The sequence below is a fragment of the Rhynchophorus ferrugineus genome, unplaced genomic scaffold (genome assembly GCF_030347505.1).
Source record: "Rhynchophorus ferrugineus isolate W39M unplaced genomic scaffold, kcgeb_rfMv2 rfM2, whole genome shotgun sequence".
NCBI classification, from domain to species: Eukaryota; Metazoa; Arthropoda; class Insecta; order Coleoptera; family Curculionidae; genus Rhynchophorus; species Rhynchophorus ferrugineus.
The window spans coordinates 9,777,053-9,800,922 of NW_027472581.1; the positions used below are offsets into that span (position 1 = coordinate 9,777,053).

At 32.8% G+C, this 23,870-nt stretch overlaps 1 protein-coding gene and 1 non-coding gene across 3 annotated transcripts in view; one reads left to right on the forward strand and one right to left on the reverse strand.

Moving 5' to 3' along the window:
* Positions 1–23,870, reverse strand: part of Traf4 (TNF receptor associated factor 4) — a 205,508-nt gene that overhangs the window by 156,682 nt on the left and 24,956 nt on the right. Inside the window, exon 1 of one of the 2 annotated variants that reach the window (XM_076393889.1) lies at positions 10,000–10,264. The exons of the other annotated variant lie outside the window; for it this stretch is intronic. Coding sequence (XP_076250004.1) covers positions 10,000–10,031 — 32 coding nt within the window. The 5' untranslated portion in view covers positions 10,032–10,264. Of the gene's footprint in view, positions 1–9,999; positions 10,265–23,870 lie in introns of those variants that run through there. 2 annotated transcript variants of the gene reach the window in all.
* LOC143192126 (U6 spliceosomal RNA) lies at positions 18,402–18,510 on the forward strand. Its single transcript, XR_013004746.1, has one exon. It is a non-coding gene; the product is annotated as a U6 spliceosomal RNA (small nuclear RNA).

Consider the following 23,870-nt stretch of genomic DNA (forward strand, 5'->3'; position numbering starts at 1 on the left):
TTATGCAGACTGGAGATATTTTCTCTGAAAAAAAATGAACTAGGACAAAAGAAAACAATACCTAAAAGTATATAATGAAGAGGAATGTTAATATTAGGATATTTTAAAGCCGATTTTTCAAAAGAGACTTATTTGTACACCTAATATGAAAAATCATATCAAATACAGGTATTTTATGAATATAAAAATAGTAAAATTACTATATAACAATTTAGCTTAATACCTACATAAACCTATTTATCTATTTACAATAATATTTTAACTACTAACATCAATGATCAGTTTGAAATCAGTGCCGAGCCTAAACAATACAAAAATAATAATATAATATTGAGACATATACACAAAATTAAATTACGAACAATACAAATCTAAAGTGTTGCTCGGCACTGAATTCAAAATAATCATTTGGTAGTAGTTACAATAATATTGTAAATAGATAAAAAGTTTTAGTTAGGTATTGAGCTAAATTGTGTGTATATAGTAGAATATAATATACCTGCAGTAGATAGGTTAAATAAGGTTTTTGTTTTTTTTTATTTCGTTATTACAACGATTATTATACACATATTTTATTTTAAAACATTTTTTGTGCTGAATATCTAAGTTTGTTTATTTTTTATTATCTTATAAATCTAATTTATTTTTTGAAGTCCGTTCAATTTTTTTGTTAAAAATATTTCATTACCTAATTTTTTTATAAATATTCATTTGTTATAGTTGTTTCTTTGAGTTTGATAGCTAATTTTGTAGAGGCCTAAGAAAATTTTGTTTATTAAGACCTATATCGAAATGTTTATATTTTGGTATTGGCTTAGGTTTTTCTTCTGCAATATAATAATGTCTTAGTCTGATCTTAGAACGTGTTAATTATAAAACTCTCAAAATGGTACTTGTACACTTAGAAATTTGTCGTGATGTTGTTTCAATGGCTTAAGTGTTGATTTTGGTGCAGACCAAAAAAGTTCAAATACTTAAGGACTGAGACGAGAATTGTAAGATTTATTGGACGTAATTATAGCTGAAATTCTCAAGGAGTTTTCAGAGAAGAGAACAAATGGCTACCAGACGAATTAACGTTTCAACATAGCGTTAGCATAGTTAGCAACATAGTTCAAAAGTCATTTGTTAGTCATTAGAGAATGATTCATAATGACACAGAACCCAAATATATTGGGCCAAAATTCTTACAGTGCATAAGGTGGGATCAGCAAAGTGTAGCTACTAAAACCAAATGAAATTATTACTGCAAATGTATACTGACGTCGATTTAGCAAATTGATTGATCTGTTGTTGGCAAGAAGACAAGCAAGAGCAAATCACAGGCGTTCAAAAGTCATTTGTTAGTCATTGGAGAATGATTAATATCGACACAGAACCAAAATATATTGGGCCAAAATTCTTACAGTGCATAAGGTGGGATCAGCAAAGTGTAGCTACTAAAACCAAATGAAATTATTACTGCAAATGTATACTGACGTCGATTTAGCAAATTGAATGACCTGCTGTTGGCAAAAAGACAAGTAAAAGCGAATCACAGGCGTTCAAAAGTCATTTGTTAGTCATTGGAGAATGATTCATATCGACGCAGGACCAAATATATATTGGGCCAAAATTCTTACAGTGCATAAGGTGGGATCAGCAAAGTATAGCTATTGAAACCAAATGAAATTATTACTGCAAATGTATACTGACGTCGATTTAGCAAATTGATTGATCTGTTGTTGGCAAAAAGACAAGTAAGAGCGAATCACAGGCGTTCAAAAGTCATTTGTTAGTCATTGGAGAATGATTCATATCGACACAGGACCAAAATATATTGGGCCAAAATTCTTATAGCGCATAAGGTGGGAAGCTACTACAAGGTGTAGCTACTAAAACCAAATGAAATTATTACTGCAAATATATACTGACGTTGATTTAGCAAATTGAATGACCTATTGTTGGCGAAAAGACAAGCAAGGGCGAGTCACAGGCGTTAATTCATATTCTTGCTTGTATACCCATTTAAACCAATATACCCTTCAGAGATAGTGCCTTCTGAATACTACTTATTCAGATTGATGGCGCATGGCCTGACTGGCATTTAGTTTCGAAATGTTGAAGAAGTGTGGGTTTTTGACCCGTATCGTTATATTGCCAAAGAGATGGGAAATAGAAGAAGATGATGGAAATGTCTTGATTGATATATGTTATAAAAATTGTTCTCAATAAGTGAATTTTTTAAGTGAATAATGTGCAAACCCCTAATATAAAGGTATATCAGCTAATTGTTAAAAAAAGTAAACAAAAATAGATACCAGCTAAAATTAACAATTTCAAATGATAAAATCGCCACAAAATATATGACTGATAAATAAATTGTCTGGTATCAAAGATGTATTTATGGAAATGCGGCCCTGATGCAGAATTAATTATTTCTTCGACCGATCGATAAATAACAGAATCTAGACTAACTATTTCGCGATACCCCGTAGCACAAACGAAACATCCATCGATGCAGAACCTCGATAAAACTGAAACGCTATTGTGCAATGGCCGCAAGGTTATCGAGTACTGCATAACATTAAATATTTATCGGAACCGGCGAAATTGACGGTAATTATTTAGCCTCTTTACTGTTATCCGACTTAATGGATTTGAACGACTGCAGGACGTTGTTCCCTACCGTTCTGCAGATGATAAATCGCCACTATCCAGCTAATAACGCCTCGTTTTTTCCATGCTAGAAACCATTTCGAGAATTTCTCTCAGTGCGGTATTGTTGGTACTGCAGGTCGTTGCGCAATTATCAGTAACTGCATTTTTGATTAGGACCGTTTCTCATATCGGCACATGGGCGTGATCGGTTGCATATCAACCGAAGACAGGTTTCTCGGCCTACTATTACAGTATTTTCGAATCAGCGGTGGCTAAAATCTAATAAGTTGATTAATTGATAATGTAAAAAGCGAGAACTGCGTAATGGTGTAATTACGTCGCTAATAATGGCGACCTTATTGCGGATACGAAGTGACCGTAGCGGACACAAGTATGAAAAAACTTTAAAGCTGATATTGATTTATGTTTTATAACTTCAGTAATTGCTATAGCACGTTTTTTAATTAATTGCATCTTGCATTGGATATGCTTAGTACAATTTTAATTTATAAAATTAATTTATTACTGAAGTTAAGAGAAAATAGTTACAATACACTATAAACATTTATATGGTTTGGTTCGCTCCAATTTTCTGATTTCCTACACGTTCTGCAGTCTTTCTGTGTTTTAGTAGTTTATTAGTTAATATTTTGAGGCAAAATCTTGGATAACATCGCAAATCTACTGGACCTCGAGGTTATCGTGTAGTTGTTATATGTGTAAGTGTAGATAATCGAAGAATTTTGTTTTGGCATCCTTGGAATAAAAATTGGTTTGATGTTTAAGGGCAATCCCATATCTGAACTACTTAAGTCCAAGATTGATAAACCAATCTCTCTAGTCAGTACAGTTCCTTAATTTTGAGTCTAATTTTTGTCTGACATGATGTTTCTAATTTAACTTGCCATCGGGATAGATGCCGAGGTAATTCACTACTTCTACTTGGGGAATTGGACATCCGTCAAGTGATGCAATTATGTTTTTATCATTTCCTGACAATAAAACATTGACATTGACAGATTTGATATTATTAAGCTGTACTTTCCAGTCTCTAGTATTAAACATACAATAGTTTGAACCGGTAGTGACTTACCGGCACTTTCGCTAGCCAGTGTGCCTTTAATGATTTTCAGAATACCACTATTCTTAGCCTAATGTCCATGGTATACCCTGTATGGAATGGCTCTATTAGCTTTGGTTACTCCAAACTCTAGTAGTTCATTCACTTTCATCAATTGTCTATATTCCGGTTGACTATTTAGTTTACAGCAGAATTTTGTCGTCTTACTCCTTGAAATGCGATACTTGTACTAGGAATAAACGGATTGGTGGAGATTTTCAAAATTCCACCGTTTCTTAATTGTTTATGGCCAAGGCACCCAGAGCACCTTCAGTCCAGCTTTTGTGACATTGTAGCTTAATCTGCGATATATTCATCGGAACTCCAATTATCTACAACAAGGAATGCTCCAAGTAACTGCAGAACGGTTGCCAATTTATTAGAACAGCAGACCTGGAAGATTTGGCCTTTCTTCTTTTCTTGATGAACATAACAATTTGATTCCTGATAATTGAACGAATTTAGGCAGCCTTATGAAGTGTAAAAGGTTTAAAAACAACAAGCTTTATTAAATTTTTCTTTAAAAACTAGTTTATTTTATGAAAAGAAGCAACAACTTGTTGAATGGAACGATATAAAACGATACTGAAGGTTTGAATCTTTATTAACATAAACCAAACCCCTATGTTAGACGTTATTTATCACACTATTATAATATTTTAGCATAATATAATAACATAATATTATATCGTGTATTATATTATGCTTTTTAAAATGAGATGATGTGTTTATATTAGAAGTGTGTATGTTTCAGTTTCCTGCAGGAGTTATTTGAGTGAATAAATTTTATTTTTATAATAATTATTTTCTCGACATGATAATTGTAGATATTATATTGATAGTTCAAAGTATAAACGTTAGACGTCCTTATAAATATTATATTTTCAAAATATATTATTAGTTTCCTATAAAATATTATTTAAAAAGTTAAGAGTCCGGTAATAATGAAATGTTCCTCAAGAAGTTTGGCTAATCTTTGTATGAGATTTATTAATTTGGATATATTATTTTACCATGTGATCTTTGGTAATACAACAGTTGCATTGAGTAAATATTAAGAGTGGGAACATTTTGAAAAATAATATTTTCTGCACTATAGAATGTATAATTTCAGTTGAAATTAGTCTTGCTTAATAGTTTCCATCAAAGAAAAAATGTAAAATGGGTAAGTAGTTTAGAAAAGTGAATGCATTTTATATTTGAAGTGTTGAACTTGGGTTAGGAGATTAGAAGATTTCAATTTATTTTGAAACTGTATCAGTAGGCCTTTTAGAAAAACAAAATTTACGTCCTGAAATATATTTAACTTGACGTTTCCAAAAACCATGTTTCTTTGATAAACATTTTAAACGCATCATGAATTTGGAATTACCACTTCTTTATTTGAAACGGGCATATACGTTATCCTAAGAATTTGAGGAATATTATCGATAGCTGCGCGTGTCAAAATCTCTTCAGGATTCTTTAAAAATTAAATTGAAACTGAACATTCAGTGTTTCTGGTTCCTCGATTAATTTAATACTTTAAAATGTTTTAAAGAAATATATTTTGGTCCTCTCAAACATTAAGGAAAAGAACTTGTTTAAGTTCTTTAAACCACCTTTAAAACAACAAAAAGCAATCTGCAGGCTTGGTTGGCGCAGTGGTAAAGGCAACAGCCTACTGTTTCGAAAGTCGCGGGTTAGATTCCTGCTAGGGCATAGTCGTAAATTTATGTTTGTGATTGTTTAACATTTGTAATTGTCCCAGCGCCAGTCCCAGCCAGTAACCAGGCTGGGTAAGACCGGATGTATTCTGGGATGATTTCTAAGTCGGTAGGTTTAATGCTGAGAATCATGGTTCGGAGCCCACGTTAAATTGTAGGTCCAATCCAGATGAACCCTCGTTGATAAAAGAACTTTAGAATATACAAAAGAAGCTATATAATTTTTTTAAAATTTATCTCTTAGAAGTTCAACAATCTGCCAGTGGGCTATTCTTATGATTCTATTAAGTCTTTTTTATGATTTCCTTTATATAATATATGAAAATATTTATACAACCAGTCTTGAACTAGCGGGAAGTAATGAAGTCAAGAAACGAACCAGTTATGTATGCTATCGAAATTTGAGTTCTAAATTGCAAATATTTGAATTCAGAAGATCATCAAATCAATCGTCGCAAAGAATTTTATGTTCTCAATTGTTCAATAGCACTCCCAGTAAATCAAAGGGTCACAATTATTTTTAAAAGGTTAACTGATTACAGATTTTATATTTTAACTCTAGATTATGTTCTCAATTGTTCATAAATACTGTTAAGAAATTCGCAGAAACAACAGATATAATCTGAAGCAAATATAGAAAAAGTACTAATAAAATTATGTATTCATTATGTATCATTACACACTTGTTTAATTAGCAAACAATAGTTATAACCGAAAATGAAATTGATTCCTTAAGAGATATCCCATATATGTAATGTATTTCATATATAGGCACACAAGAACATCGTTTACGGTAATGAATTAAAGCGTTTTATTGTTTTTTGTCTTCCTATTAATAACATATTTCAATCCTGTTCCTAGTAAATAAAAAACGTTTATTTGCTAATAAAAAAAACGTTTGTTTAATAAGTCAGGAAAGTGTTGAATGTCCATTTTGTTGGAATGCAAAAAGAAATTTGACTGCGGATTACCTTTAAACTAATAAAAAACTATTGCTAAGATAAACAATTAATTACTAACTTACTATCTTACATCCACACCTCAAAAATTTTAGAAGATTAACAATGTTGCTGGTCTTTCTGAAAACCACTACCTTTCTACAGATTGAAGGGTCATTGAAATAAGTGAATTAAAGTTGAAGAAAGTTGTACTGAAAGTAAAGTAATTTTTACTAATATGAATCTTATTTCCATATGAATTTCTATTTCCAGAAATTTTAATTTTTAACTATCACGTCGCATATTTAACTTTTTTATTTTAGCGAGTACATTGGGATGCATTGACACTCTTTCGAAGTACTTCACAAAAACACGTTGAATTACACTCGTTATATATTCATGAGGAATATCGCCTTGTATCACTTCATTTGAAACATAGTACGGAGCATCAACAATGGGCACGCAACACTTTATTTTGGAACCGGTGAATGATGGATATATTAAATTTGCTAGCGGTACCCCATAGTTGGATTCCATATGACCAAGTAGGCTTGAGTATAGACTCATACAGCTATACCTTGTTATCTAATGATAACTTGGATTTGCGCCCAATGAGCCAATACATTTGATATAATTTTAGTCCCAGTTGTTTTCGTTTAGAGAGTATGTGCTTCTTCCAGGTTAGGCGTCGATCTAAATGCATACGAAGATATTTAACATCATCTGCTTGGTGGAGCTGACAATGATTGATATTCATTGGTGGACATGTTCTTCTACGCAGTGTAAAAGTTATATGTAGGTTCGTTCGTATAATATATTTTTTTAATTTAAAATGGCATTCGTTCACTGTCAGACCGAACGTTTACACTTTATCCTCTTGGATGAGCAGTTTTGGCATTTATTATCTAAAATCCCTCAAAAATAACTTAAAACTTGTAATATTTCAAACTGAACTGCATTAATATTCATATTGTTCCCTAGCATTTGGCTAAAAATGTAAACAATTCCTATACGGTTTAAATTTTCACGTGATAAGGTATCGTAAGGTGAAACCGACATTACCGAACCAGTCGAGACTGATGACGCATTTCCAACTTTCGTGGAACTTATTATGTTTATTAAAAAAAAACACAATTATTTCCATTCAATCTTGCTGACATTTGATTACATACAACCGAATCGGATGATATTTGAAGGTGTATATTACGTCACGACCTAATGTTATTGTATTGTAAGACAATGGCCATCACACCCTTCGGTTCTTTATATCGCGATTCTATAATTCAGACGTGACTCGAATGCCTCAGATATCTCTGGGATATATTTAATAAGATAATAGCTATCCTTTGCAATAAACAACTCCTATCTACGAAATCGATCTTGTCGAAAAACGACATGGAGCAATAATGAAAATTTAATCAAGGTGAAACTATTTAGGCGTTATTATTCTTGTATTAACCTTTCACCGGATGAGGAAAAACGGCATTTCTCGAAATTCATTCATATGCCTGCGGTGAGTTGTTGTTAGTTTTATATCGATCTCTTATATTGTCTTGAATTTATTATATCGTTTGCTTTGTCACGTGGGTCATATCCTACACGTTACTGTTGGAATTGCATTAGTCTATTTGGTTATAAATTACATCTGATTTAAATCAACGTAAATTTAATTTTTGTTGGGCCTTAACTGGTATCGCCCAAAGGGGTCACGTATTATATATTGGGGATTAACAATGACAATGATAAAGTAATGTAAAAACAGTATTATTATAATTTTTTATTTACTGAAACAACTTTGAATCTAACGGTTATACAACGTAATTAAACAATAGTAATATGAATAGCACATTTCTATAAATTAGCTAATTTTAAAAAAATTTTGTACGAATTTAGTGGCTTTTGTTTCTATAAAAAAATTAACAATAACATAAAATATCTTGTTTGTGTCGCTTATTAGCAAAATAGTCTAAATAACAAAACAAATGGACGTATTTAACATCAAATAAAAAAAAATGACAGTTTTTAAAAACACAAATTCTAAAAATGTTGGGCATGTAACTGATTTGGAAGTATGGTCTTTACATATGAAAAGTAAGCATTTGCGCTGCACTTTCTTGTACATTTCAAGTCCTTCTTGCGATCGCGTAAAAACACCTTCATATTTTATGGCTGTTTATTTGATGATTATCGGTATCATATATTATTGATAATTTAATCTAATAGCATTTATGTACTTCAAACATGTACAATGTCTGAATTAGCTTCAGAATCCATTCCATATTTGTTAATAACTGTTAGTTTATTTGGTTATAAATTGTATCTGATATAAACAAATGTAAACTTAATTTTAGTTAGCAGTTAATTTTTCCTGATTTTCTGTTTTTGCGAAAATCAATATATTGTTGAATCAGAAGCAATATTGTGCATCGCCACCTGTTATAATTAATCAATACTGTAATTAGGAGTATTTAACTCTAACTATTTAATCAGAGATCAATGAGACAACACTTCAGGCTTCGAAATAACGATATAGCGATATATGAAATTGAGTAAAATAGCAGACACTCTAACGATATCAACTGAACATCATATCATTCACGAATATTTGGGTATGAGAAATCTCTGTGCAAAGTGGGTGCCGCGCGAGCTCAAAAGTCCAAAAACAAGGAACAGTTGATGATTCGGAGCAGTGTTTGAAGATGATCAAGCGTAATAAACCCGAGTTTTTGCGTCCATATGTGACAATGAATGAAACATGGCTCCATCATTTCACTCCGAAGTCCAATCGATAGTCATCCAAGTGGACTGCACACGATAAACCCGCTCCAAAGCGTGGGAAAACGCAACAGTCGGCTGGCAAGTTTATGGCGTCTGTATTTTGGGATGCGCATGGAGTAATTTTCATTGACTACCTTGAAAAAGGAAGGACCATCAACAGCGACTATTTCATAGCGTTATTGGAGAGATTGAAGGACGAAAACGCCGAAAAACAACCGCATTTGAAAAAAAAAGAAAGTGCTGCTTCACCAAGACAATGCACTGTGTCAAAAATCCATGAATTGGGCTTTGAATTGCTTCCTCATCCACCGTATTCTCCAGATCTGGCCCCCAGCGACTATTTTCTGTTTTCAGATTTCCAAAGAATGCTCACCGGGAAGACATTTTCGTCGAATGAAGAGGTGATCGACGAAACTTATTTTGAAGTAAAAGACAAATCGAATTACCAAAAAGTGGTAACGAAAAGTTGGAGGATCGCTATATTGAATGTATCACCCTTGAAGGGAATTATGTTGAATAGAAATAAACAATTTTGCCTATGGTAGGCCGAGGACTTTTCAATTGACCTGTTACTGATGTATTAATCGCCTTGCTTGTATATTAATGCAAGTACAACAGAACAGTACAAATAAATTAATTGTAAATTAAGATTGTACTAAGCATATCTAAAGTAAAATGTAGTTAATAAAAAAAAATTCAACAACAATAACAGAGGAGTTCATTGAAAAATCGTTCTCGAACCACAACAAAACCAAATCAATAATAATCTTATCAATTGAAAGATAATCCCGTATCTGAACGTCCGACCAATATTTACCTCGAAATGTTATAAGCAATTCCCACGGGCATCGTACGTTCTCGCCCTATCTCGTCGAATCTCGCTTCGAACTGATCAAAACAAACAAACACCTCACCACCGTCAACGCGTCAATTACCCTTTCCCAGCGAACGCGAAAAGCCAAATCGTCCGTTGCAAATCTAGTCGCCCACGGCCCGAAAGACGGAGCCCCGATTCTGTTTTGTTTTGGGTAGGTGCACGCACGCGAGTCCACAGCCTGTCGCGATCGTGAACAGGTGAATATTAAAGTCAGGTGGAACTGCGGCCCCGACTCGATCGCCGTACACCGGATGTGGCGGGGAAGTAAATTGTATGTGTCGGGGCTCTAATATGGTCGACGAAGAGGTCCGCGGAGAAAATTACGCGTCCCTTCGGGGCCTCCGATGGGGAAAATTGATATTATGAGGATACGGTGCGTTAAAAGGCTTCAATTGATAAAATTGGCGGGGTAATAACACGTAGCGGTGGTCGTCGGAATGACATTTACCATGCCATGACACGGCTGTTGAGGTCGTATCATTATTACTAGTGATCGCCCGGTAAATTCACCACAATTTATTAAGTTCATCAAGTTTCTGTCATTATAGAGTAAAGGGCATAATTTAAAAATCACTAAATTTTTTAAATGGTGTATAATGAAACTAATTTTCATTAGGTTGTAATAATTAACAACGTATTGATAAGTTAAAATTGCTGCATCACTGACTATTATAACAAAAGTGTGATGAGTAAGATTATTTTCAGCATTGCAACAACTTTAGAGCATCAAATATAAGTATATTGTCCGTTGAATCAAAGAGTGAGCCCACGTCATCTGAATTCATGACGTCAAAACGTTACTGCATCCACTATGACTTTTACTGCATTTTGATTTTGCAATACAACAAAATTTTAATCTAAATAAAGTAACTAAACAAAAATACTGTTATCAAATATAATTTATAGTACATATAATGCATATATTATCGAAGCACTTAAAACTCCAAATTATTTATACTGTTTAAGTATTTTCTAAGTTAGGATTTTGTTTTATTATATTTACATTAAACTCTTCCTCTTCATAGATGGTATCTATGAGTTAGAATTTTAGGCGCGATTTTTTATGTAATGGTATCCCCTGGAGGTCTAATCCACCTAATTAACAGTTGTATATATATGTAGTCATATATTTTACTTTCATTAAAGGGTATTTTTATCTTTTACGCTTAGTTGTTATTTCCTTCGGTACAGTGTTGCCTTGTAAAGCCATTTTGATATCACTGTATTTCATCTCTTGATAATCTTGACAAAATTAGATTTAATCCCTGCATTCTCCTTAATGCATTTGACATATCTTAAAAACAGTTAGTATTCTTTCTCTTCTCAGACATTTTAACTAAATACTCTTGTATATTCTGAATAATAATATATATATATATATCTGCGAAGACAGTTAATAATCAAAATAATTGATAAGACGTTCAAACAATAAAATACTATACTTGCATATCTTATTGCATTAATATTTAAACACTAAATATTTTAGGTCTAAAAATTCTTTCTGGACATAAACTGTAACCGTGTAAAATTACAGGCCTCCAGATGCATACATTTTCCTCAAAAAAGAGGCTAATAAATAAATTTCATTAAGTCGATTAATATATAGATAATTGTTTAAGATTTAAGATATTTGTGTAATGCAATTACGAAAATCGACATAATATATTGATATCTAAGAATATTAAAAAATCCATAGCATATAGACGTCCCACGTATCATACTTTTAGTATAACATAAGCACACATTTTTTTATAGATACAGCCATATCAGTGGCGTGATATAACACCACCATCTTAAAGAAACAATCAACGGGATATACGTGATCGTTGTCCCGTCTCGACAACTTATAATTGCAGTAAAATTAATTCTTTAAATTTCCATGGTATATCCTAAATGCAGAGCAGGATAATATACAAGCTTTACTTTAATTAAAATACAAATTACGAAAGACTAGCTCACGTGCATTTAAAATACAAGATACAAAATACTTTTAAGTCGTATATTTAAATTATAAAATACAATAAGGTTCAGTCAGCTTATGTAATTAGAATAAAACCAATCCAGTCGGCCTATTAGTCAATATGAATTTCCTTTTATGAACACTAGACTCTTAAATGTAATATCAGACAAGAAGCCTCTTGTGAGGGACGAAAACAATCTGCTAAAGATAAAATATTTAAAATAAATAAGGAACTCTTTAAAATAAAAAGTAAAAAATAATTAAACTTATAATTCAACACAAAAAAATGTTTGAAAATAAAATATGGACATACTAACCGTTGTAATAATTAATTAAAAATAAACAAAACAATTATTTAACCTATCTACTACACGTATATTCTACTATATCCACACAATTAAGCTTAATACCTACCTAAATCTATTTATCTATTTACAACATTAATATAAGTACTACCAACTTATCACCTTGAAGTCAGTGCCGAACAATAAACTTGATTTGTTTTTTTTTTCGTAATTTAATTTTGTGTATATGTCACAAAATTATATTATTATTTTTGTATTATTTAGGCTCGGCACCGACTTCAAACTGATCAGTTCGTAGTAGTTAAAATAATATTGTAAATAGATAAATAGATTTAAGTAGGAATTAAGCTAAATTACAACGATTATTATGCACATATATTATTTTAAAAATGTTTTTTTTTTTGGTAAAAACATTTTATTTTTCTCTTTTTATTGTCACTCTATAAATTACGCAGTTATTTTGTTAAGTATTACAATGGATAGCCCAAGTAAATGTAGAAATAAAAAAATAGGATTAAAAAAACAATGTCGAGGTGATTTGGCAAATGTTCCAATCAAACTAAAACAAAAAAGTTGCTGCTTTGTTGGGAACCGAATCCGCGACCTCCGCGTGTGAGCATTCTCTAACGTTCTAACCATTACACCATAGAAACAATTGCCTATAAAGTTTCTACGACGTCTCATATGATGTGGTTAGTGTTTAAAAGCAAACTTTTGCACTTAACTACTTCCGATTTCTCGTCACATCAGCCCAGCAATAACATTATACACCAATATCTGATTATTTTAGATAAACAATATATGAAAACATTGTACGTGCCTTTAAAATTCGAGGTTTTCCCTCGATTTTCCCCCTTTCCCCATTAGATCCTAAATTGGTTCCAATGGGACCGCCTCGGAAATGCACTCATTCGAATAAAAAAAGAATTTTGAAAATCTGTCCATAGTTGATGGAGAAATCGACGAAAATACATTAAAAAAATATACAACCGAACATAGAACCTCCTTTTTTGAAGTCAGAAGACACAATTATTCTATAGGTCCTTTTGCTCGATCCTTTTGATCGTGTAGAAAGCTCACTATCTGAACTCCGTTTTTGATGTATGTGGTTCATTATTTTTTCTGTCCACAAATAACGAAAAATCATCATCTTCTTTACTAGTACTGCTGCTCCCTTAACTCCCAGTCATAACTTCATGTTTTTTTTTGTAATTATCGTTTGAGGCACTTGAATGCAAGATTTTTAGTTTTCCCCTTGGTCTGATGGTTTAGAAGGTCGGATCTGTTACCTTTTTCTACCACCCGATTGATTATTATTTCAGAAGTTAATATTTCCTTTTCCTTCTTAGATGGTAAAAAGGTAAAAAAGTGTAAAAAGGTAAAATTCTCACTATATTCAAACGTATCCCCCCCTTACCAGAGTTATTGATATCGGCCTTGAACTACGACGATATCAGACAGTTTTTAATGTTGAAAATTGAGTTCCAGACGAAATGTATTTTGAAGCCATACGTATTTGAAGTACTAATTACAAAATACATTTTTAAGAAGTAATTAAAATGTAAACAAAAAATACGCATTTGTTACTATTAAGGGTTTTAATTACAAGTAGTTCAAGTACTGCTTATAATTTCTATATGGAATGGCTTCCTAAGTTTTGGTGAAACCAATTTCCAATATCCTTCTACTGAGAAATTCAGCTACTGCAATGCGCCTTTAGTGACCGTATAGCCTGAACGATAAGCTTTTGTCCAAATTAGTAAACCATTTTAGTTCATAGCAAATTCAGTGCGCCTTTGGTGGCCTCACGCCCTGTATTGTACATGTGCTAGGAATCCACAGACTGGAGGTGTTTCTCAAAGCATGGATATTTCTTATTTGGAATAATTTATGACAACCTGATCTTTGAGCAGCATCAATTCATCTTTTGTAACGTTTTACCCTAGATCTACTTAACTACCACAAGGAATGTTTCTAATTGCGAAACAGTTGTCATTTCAACGTTAATCTTTATTCTTTTCTTGACGAGTAAGTTGATTCCGTAAGTAAGTTGGATAAATTCAAAAGAGAAAAGCTTTATTATCTCCTTGGAATCCTACCGGCTGCAACAGTTATGAATTGTGAATGGGTTTAAAATACAAAAACGTTTATTTTACCTGATAAACGATTTTGATTTGTGGAAAGAAATTGCAACTTGTTAAACAACGATAAAATACGATACTGAGGGCCCAAATCGACCTCAATACAAACCAAACCCCAATCTCCAGGTCTATTTTTAGGCATCTCACTGGTTACACAGTTAAAAAATCACAACGGAGTAACAGATAGATCATCATTACACTAGATTTATTATATACATTTTTATGTCTCTTCAATCTACCCTGCAAGTTACAGTGACTTCCGAATAATTGGTTTAATTTTAGGTCTGACTAAGATTTCGAAAAAATATCAATATATTGGCATTTTTTGAAAGAAATTATCGATATTTTTGGCCAATATTTTTCAATATTAAAAAAAATTAAATTACATTCATTAAATATTATAATTTTTTTAAAATTATTTATAACATTGGTCAACTTAATTTTAAAGGATTTAATGGATTTTTTTACTGTTCGAAGATTCGAAAAAATAGAGATATTTTTTGGGCAATATATCAATATTTTCATTTTTCTTAACTATATCGATATTTTTTTTCACCGCTATATCGATATATCGATATATTTTTAAATATATCGGAAAATACATATCGATATATAGAAATATCGATATTATTCATGGTGGCCGATGACCCCAGACTGATCTGAGCATACAACTGAGCTTTTTGTCAGTAATAAAATGTCAATTATAAAGCCCCCGGCTGACACATAGATGGCGCTACTAGAACATTAAATTAATATGGTTTTTTATTTAGCCCTAACCCTCAAAAGATGCGTATATAAATTTGACAGCTGTCGGATACAGTTGAAGCAAAAACTTGGCTTGATGTTGAGTTTCCTGACCCTGCTCCAGGAAAATCAACCATCAAGGATTGGTATGCTAAGTTTAGACGTGGTGAAATGAGCACCGAAGATGGTGAACGCCGTGTACGCCCAAAAGAGGTTGTTACCGATGAAAACATTTAAAAAATCCACAAAATGATTTTGAATAAATTGAAATTGAATGAAATAGCTATACTTTAAAGATATCAACTAAATGTGTACATTATGCCATTAACGAATATTTGGGTATGAGAAAGCTCTATGCAAAGTTGATGCTGCGCGAGCTCAGTTTTGACCAAAAACAACGACGAGTTGATGATTCGGAGCAGTGTTTGAAGATGATCAAGTATAATAAACCCGAGTTTTTGCGTCGATATGTGACAATAGATGAAACATTGCATCCATCATTTTACTCCGAAGTCCAATCGACCGATAATGCAATCCGAGTGGACTGTACACGATGAACTCACTCCAAAGTGTGGGAAAAAAGCATCAGTCGGCTGGCAAGGTTATGGCGTCTGTATTTTGGGATGCGCATGAAATAATTTTCATTGACTACATTGAAAAAGGAAATACTATCAACAGCGACTATTACATAGCGTTATTGGATCGTTTGAAGGACGAAATCGCCGAAAAACGGCCGCATTTGAAGAAGAAGAAAGTGCTTCTTCACCAAGACAATGCACCGTGTCACAAGTCAGTGAAGACGAGAGCAAAATTTCATGAATTGGACCGCCCTCGACCACCCTTCCTGTTCTCAGATCTGAAAAGAATGCTCGCTGGGAAGAAATTTTCGCCAAATGAAGAGGTGATCGCCGAAACTGAGGCCTATTTTAAAGCAAAGGACAAAAATGGTATCGAAAAGCTGGTGGGTCGCTATAATCAATGTATCACCCTTGAAGGGATTTATGTTGAATAAAAAAATAATAATTTTGCAAAAAATATGTGTTTTACTATGGTAGGCCGTAGACTTTTCAATTAACCTGTTATATATTTAAAGAGATTTTATAAAAATATGTACATTTAGTATTAAAGTAAATAAATGTTGCTATTTATATTAAAGCCAAATATTATTAAATCAAATGCCCTACCGAATCGGACTGTCACTTAACAAATGGTTGCCGTGTTTTTAATGGGTCCGAACATACGCCGAAAACAACAATGTTAATATTCAAAATAGGCCGCGATGAAAACGGAGGATGGCAAAGGCCGTTGGCATACCTAGCCCGTGTCAGTACATCAACCGGAAAGGTACTTCCTAAAGCGGAAAATGTCGCAATAACCCGCATACTGATCGGTGGGTTTTTCGAGCTTCGCGGTCCCGCTACGACAAAAATCGTGCCCGAGCCGGGCTACGCTCGGAACTGATTCCTCCATGCCGTTTGTGTATGCTAGACGAGAGCCGTAAATTTAATAGCGAACCTTCATTTCAATCGATGGAGGCTTAGGTTGTTTAAATATAAACAGCTGTTTCACATAGGGGACCGAATTTGTATTCAAAGAAAATATTTGATTAATGACAAAATTCACATGAAAATGTTCGTCAGATAAGTAATTTTAAATATGTTGTGTCAATTTTTATGCTGCGAAAATTTAGCTTCGAAACTAAAATAACTGAAGTAATATTTTGATCTAATCATAATAGAAGTTCTTTTTGAGGAGTCTGAAATCAAAATATCAGATTAAATTAAAAACATTAAATAAGCTCAATTGTAATAGGTACACAGATATCATTTCGCATTTTTGTTTTTATTTCACCACTAGTTGCAGTATTTTTTTATTTAAGTTCCAATGATAATTATCAATTTTTATAATATTATCACAAAATTCTATAATAGAGAGAAAAAGACCTGGTTTACTTTTGTTAATTGTGTTGTAATTTGTAATTTTGTTTTGTAAAATAAAATAACAGATGTTGTTGAAAAAGTCTATGAAGCCAAAAAGGTATGCTCAGCTATATTCTTAGATGTGGTATAAGCCTTCGATAAGCTATGGAATGATGGCCTTGTTCATAAGCTACAGAAAATGTTACCTAGACAATGCAGTGAGCTACTGAAATCTTACATTACAGCGAGAATGTTTAGAGCCAATGAAGAAGGAGCTAACCCTACAATAAAAGAAGCTAAAGCAGGTAAACCACGAGAAAGCGTATTGGGGACAACTCTTTACCTGCCTTACACATGTAATATATCACAAATAGAAAATATCACGAAGGCTACATTTGTTGATAACACTGCAATTGTTCAATTGTTGTCAAGTGAAAATATAAATAACTGGACTCACACTTGGAAAATAAAGTTTAACTAAAGTAAATCTGTGCATGTGCAGCTCACATATAATAAGACTTCTCAACAAACAATAACAGCAAATAATAATATCATTCCATATAGCAACCAAATAAGCATCTCGGAAAGAACTGGAGTAAAAATACAGGAAAATGTACTGGTTAATTGGAAGAAAATCACAATCATCAGTATATAATAAATGTTTATTATATAAGCAAATGTTGAAACCTATATGGACTTACGGAATACAATTATGGGGATGTTACCCGAAAACAAATATAAATACAATACAAGTTTTCTAAAACGAAGTCCTGAGAATTATTATATGTGCACCGAGAAACTAAAGGACTAATTACTTATCCCGAGCTCTTCTGATACCGCTGTCACTCAGAAAATCAAGAGGCAAGGCGACATAAGGCCAGATTCTTATATCAATCTCGAAGTAACTCTTGGATAACACCAGAACAGGGCACGGACTCAAAAAAATGAAACCATTTGATCTTGTGTAGTGTAGTGAGATGTACTTAATGGAAAAAAGTAGTGTTAATACATATACATTATTACACCAGAGACTAGGATACTAGAGTTAAGTAAATATAAAGACAAATTGTAGGTTAATTCGCAATGTAATAATGTAGTGACAATGAAATAAATAAATAAGTTAGTAATTCAACGAACGGTAGCGAAAGTTAGTGGTAACATTTGTACACTTTATATAAGCTTGTGCTTGTTACCTTCAATCTTTTTTGATTTCCTTCTCGTTGTGTTGTAGGTGTATTGCTTCCTGCTGCTGCGATTTAGTAATCTTCTTTTTGCTAAATTCGGCACTACATATACTAAAATTTGGAACGATACAGAGAAGATCTTGCGCATGGCTCCAGCGGAAGGATGACATGCAACATCGTAAAGCGTTCCGCATTTTTACTTCAACGATAGATGTCGAAAGGATAGTGGAAATTGATTGGTTCACCTACTAGCTTCGATTCAGGAGCCCTTTAAGGATAACGGGCCTTTTAAGGATATATAAAGCAGTGACCTTGGCTAAAATGAAACGTTGTAACTAGCGCTTTATTTCGGCTGTCCCTTCATATATATAATTACGATTAGAATACGAAATGAATTAAATACGATTCATAATGCTGCCCTTAGAATCACCCTGAGAGCTTGCCACACTAGCCCAGTCGGCAGTATATATTACGCCAGTATATATATAGCCAGGATTACCTCAGTATACGCTGTGTCAAGGTCAATACTGAAGGTTCATATCATAAACTTCATGCAGTATCTGATCATCTATCTCTCGAATTTCGACCTGTCTACATTCTCGGTGATCTCCTTCAACTGACGATCTTTCCGTGAATCATCTTCCGAAGAGATTTTATATCTCCCTGGTATTAGCTGCCTTTTTAACAATATTAAAACTGATTGACACCCTGAACATTTTTTTATTTATACTGATGGATCCAAGCGCAATCGTTATCGTAAAAATGGCTCAAGCTTCCCTCATCATCGGGGCTTCAAAAGCTGGACTACTAGACATCTATAAATACTAAAGAAATCATCTACTATTCTCTAAAGTTTGTACAAAATATACATATAAATCTTATTAATCGTTTCGAACTCCATGAGCTCCCTGGAAAGCCTTAATTTGGTACACCCAGTGGGACCACTATCCGCGAATTAAGACATGTGACCGAAAATTGACACTGCAAAATTCTATGACAGTTTCATTCAATTTCATTATTCCAATTCCGCGCCTACGATCTCGATGTCATTAAACAAAGGAAATCGTTCAAAAGCTTAACAAATTACATTTTCATAAAAAATATTGGTATATTGCCGCATACCACGAAACAAAATGGATATCAGTCAGTAAATATTATACAACAAAATAGATTTATAGTTGGGAACGAAAGCTATCTAATTTTGCAGCCTCAGAACTCCCCTATTCCCCACAGGAAGAAGATGAGGTCATTTCTACATATTTTATTAGTATTTCATCAGTAATTCATCATATTAGCTATGTGAAATTTCTATCAGATATTTCTACAAGCTCCGAAGGAAATGTTTGTTGAGAATTGTAGTTACCCGCTATCATTTTGATTGTGCGCTATCTAGATTATGTGACTTTTAGATCAGTTTTGCTTTAACCAGTGTATTGTGTAGACGTCTAAATTTTATTATGAATAAATATACGACGCATAATAAAATAATAAAATAAATAAATAATAAAATCTGGTTGTCTACACAACGTAATGGTTAAAGCGAAACTGAGCTAAACGTCAAATAACCTAGAGGACGCGCAATCAAAATGGTAAGAGTTTGCCCCACCTGTTTAGTATAGTAGTGCAACTAAAATTGGAAAAATAATGGTTTTGCTATTTTCATACACTCATTAATGTTAGAATTGTGCTTCGTCTAGAAATGTATTGTTTCTTAAAAGGATAATTGTATAATGTTATATGCCCTATCAAATTAATCAGAATCAAGTTGTTTATTAAGAGAAGACATTTGCAATCTGCAGTTGCTTGAAACATCATTCCTTATCTAGCATAATGTTACTGGGCAAAACTATCACAATTAAGGTTGTTAGGTCAATAAAAGATGATTGAAATTGCTCAAGGTCACCTCCATGTTTTGGTAAACACCCCTAGCTGGTATATTCTTGACACAAGCATCGTAGTTCAGAGTGTAAAGCCATCAAAGGCGATGGTTGCAATTTGAAGACACGAAAACTTGGAAAGCTATTCCATACATGTTATACCATTTAATTTTAGGCAATATACAATTCAGGTTTGCAAAATATGATCTGTATAGCATCCCAATAAGGCGCCACTTGTTTTGACCAAAATATGATTGTTTTCAAGTAAATTTAAAGTATATTCATTAAAGAGATTCCCATTTATAAAACAATAGAAAGACACAAACAAATCACGAATGTTTTTAACTTGTAGATTCGACATTACATAATTAAAAAAACATTACACTATGATTAAAATTAACGATAGCAAATACTTATTAAAAAATGTTAAAACGAACCTGAAGGTTAGTTTCAACACAATATGTTTATTATTGCAAACCGCCCAGTCGTTTGGAATAAATGTTCAATTATGAAACGAAAATAATTTTTAATCTCTGATAAATCTTGCTATTTTTCTTCATGTAAATATTGTATTTGGTAATGCTTACAATATTATTTCGTAATATTTACTATTTATATTTATTATAAATGGATAGTTGCAACAAATATAATTGTTAATGTAATTTATTCGTAAAGCAACCGTTACAATATTAATTACTAAAAGTTATAAATATTAATTTTCTCAACAGATATGTTTTAAGGAGCTGTATTACCTTGAATGTTCCATTATTTTAATTAAATTAAATGATGCATAGACTATTTAATGATATTTAACATATATTCTTGATGTTTGCCAGTTCCGAAGCTGCTTATACGTTAGCTTTTTTTAATCGGGTAAGCGATATACCGTCGAAACCCGGAGATTTTTTGGTTTGAAGTTTGTCGGTCATAGTCTGTAGAGACTTTGGAGACACTTTGGAGATAATTGAAAAGAAAGGCTGGGGTGACTGGTCTTTTGATGGAGTTAGATTCGTTGATGCCAGTGTTGCTGTCTTTAGGTTTGGTGTTTTCTGTGAGAGGGAGGCATTTCATCTCGACCTAGTAGGCGTCTGCGAGGAGCTCGACTTTTTATTGGTCGGTGATTACGAAATTTCCTGTAACCACTGACTTCAGAGCGGGGGATAACATTGTGCGTCTTGTGTAATGTTGTGTAAGACTTTTTCATACTGATACTTCTAATATTTACCATTACACATCACTGATCAAAACACATACATGCACTGAATTCTTAATTAATAAATATTCATTTTTAATGATAAAAGATTCAGTTTAATCTGCGTAAAATTTATAATTTATACTGGTTAATTCAATAAATGACCGTTAATGGTCAAAAGTAGTAAAATAATGAAATTTTTGAATATTTCGAAAACTAGAACAAATTTAAAAAAAAGAACATTTATTTAGATTCAGCCGCTCAATTTACCTTATAAACTAATTTTAGTTGCTCAAGCCTAAAACCATATATACTTGTGTAATTAATAAATTTATAGTCATTCAGACATCCGCGTCTACCAGCTGAGAATGGAGAAAGTCTCAATCCCGTGGCGACAAGAAACCACATATCTCGACCTTATTTTTGACCGCAGATTCCTATAGTCAACACAGAATAAATAAAGCTATGTCCAAAGGCTAAGGTGTCGCCACAGTGCTTAACCCTCTCACCTGCAGAAAAAGTAAATTGTCTCCGATGATTAAAGTTTTGCTTTACAAGCTGCTTATCAGACCCGTCATGTTATATAGATCTAACACTTGCTATCGGTTTATCAGGCCGGAACTAGTGGAAAAACTTCAGGTAATGCAAAATAAACTTCTCAGGCAAACTCTGAATGCCCCATGGTTTGTCAGAAATACCCAAATTCAGCGGGAAACTAACAAATCAGAAATAAGTCGGTTCGTTTTCTCCTTATACAAGAAATACCATGAAACCTTAGCTCGCTCCAACAATTCCCACATCAGATCCTGTCAGAGGCGTTCCCAATCAGGTAATCCCGAAGACTATCCCCCCAAAAAGTGTTTTTTAAGCCGTCAAAGCTCTCATAGCCCAAATAAAGCACATTCACGGGCAATCCTCTGTTATAAATTGAGTTAACATCAGCAAGGAAACCTTTTCAGCTGGTAAATCAGCCCAAAAAAAAAGGTTATTAAATTACAATTTTGTTAATGTTTATATATATATATATATATATATATATATATATATATATATGTATATATATATATATATATATATATATATATATATATATGTATATATATATATATATATATATATATATATATATATATATATATATATATATATATTGATATATTTATGAACTGGGCCACGTGGGCTCCGAACCACGGTCCTCAGCATTAAGCCTACCGACTGGCAAGTGACCAACTTTAGAAATCATCCCAGAAGACATCCGGTCTTACCCAGCCTGGTTACTGGCCTGACTGGGATCATTTTCTGTGTCGGATTTTACATTTTTGTCTAGAACATTCACAAATATTAAACAATCGCAAATATAAATTTACGACCATGTCCCAGCAGGATTCGAACACGCGGCTATCGCAACAGTAGGAGGACCGTCCCATCGCCTTTACCACTGCGCAACCAAGCCGGCTCTGTTAATGTTTTAATATACCTCATAATACTTATTTTATATGCCTTGTAACGCCAACAAAGAGTCCAAATAATAGCGGCTATAATTCATGAAAAAAATATGTGCCTCATTTATTAACAATTTCCGTTGGAACTGGTTGGCGTTTTCAGTTGTGCCGTTTTTAGACAGCCATTATTGTAACAGAGGATGTTAAAAAAAAACAGAAAAAGATCATTAACATGTTAATGCATGTAAAAATCGCCAGTGTCCTCTACCATTACTGTGTATCAACTAACGGAGAGCTTTGTTGTTCTTTGTTTTGATATGTTTTGATTAAGCCTTGAAAGTGACGAACCAGTTTTATTTACTGAAATAATTGTTAAGTATATTAGTACCATGTTAAAAGCTTTTTTATGTGATATAAGTACTAGATATCAATTCTTTAATTAGCAGCTAATAATATTTTTTCTTTATAAATCATATATCTTGATGGTTTATGATATTAAGCTTCGGGGTTGGTCAGTATTTGAATTACTTGTAATTAAAATATGTAATTGAAACGCAAATATATATTTGGTATTTGTAATTGGTATTTTAAATACCGGACCCTGAGGCATTTCAAATAGTTACAGCTTCAAAAAACATTTGAAAAAACGTCTGAATTTTGTAAGTTATTTAAGTTATGAAGTATCTTGTCAATTGTCATTTTCATTCTTAAATTACTATTTACATGAAACTTCAGTGTATTAATTAAGTTTATTAGACCGAATGTGTGTTACCAGTTAGGGCATCTATTCAACAGGCAAACTTCTGCTTACTTGACTGTACGAACCACATTTTATTGTTAATTAAATACATCTAAAATAGGATCTAGGAGGAAAAGGAGGTATTTGTTAATATTTTTAAACTGTCACCTGAAACAAATGGAGCCATATTGATCTAACCCTAGTTACAAGTAGCTTTATTTGCTAGAAAGTATCACAACAGATGGGAGGCAAATAATTCTAAATCTTGCGATTTATGTCGTAAAAGCAAATTACAAAAATCATGAAAT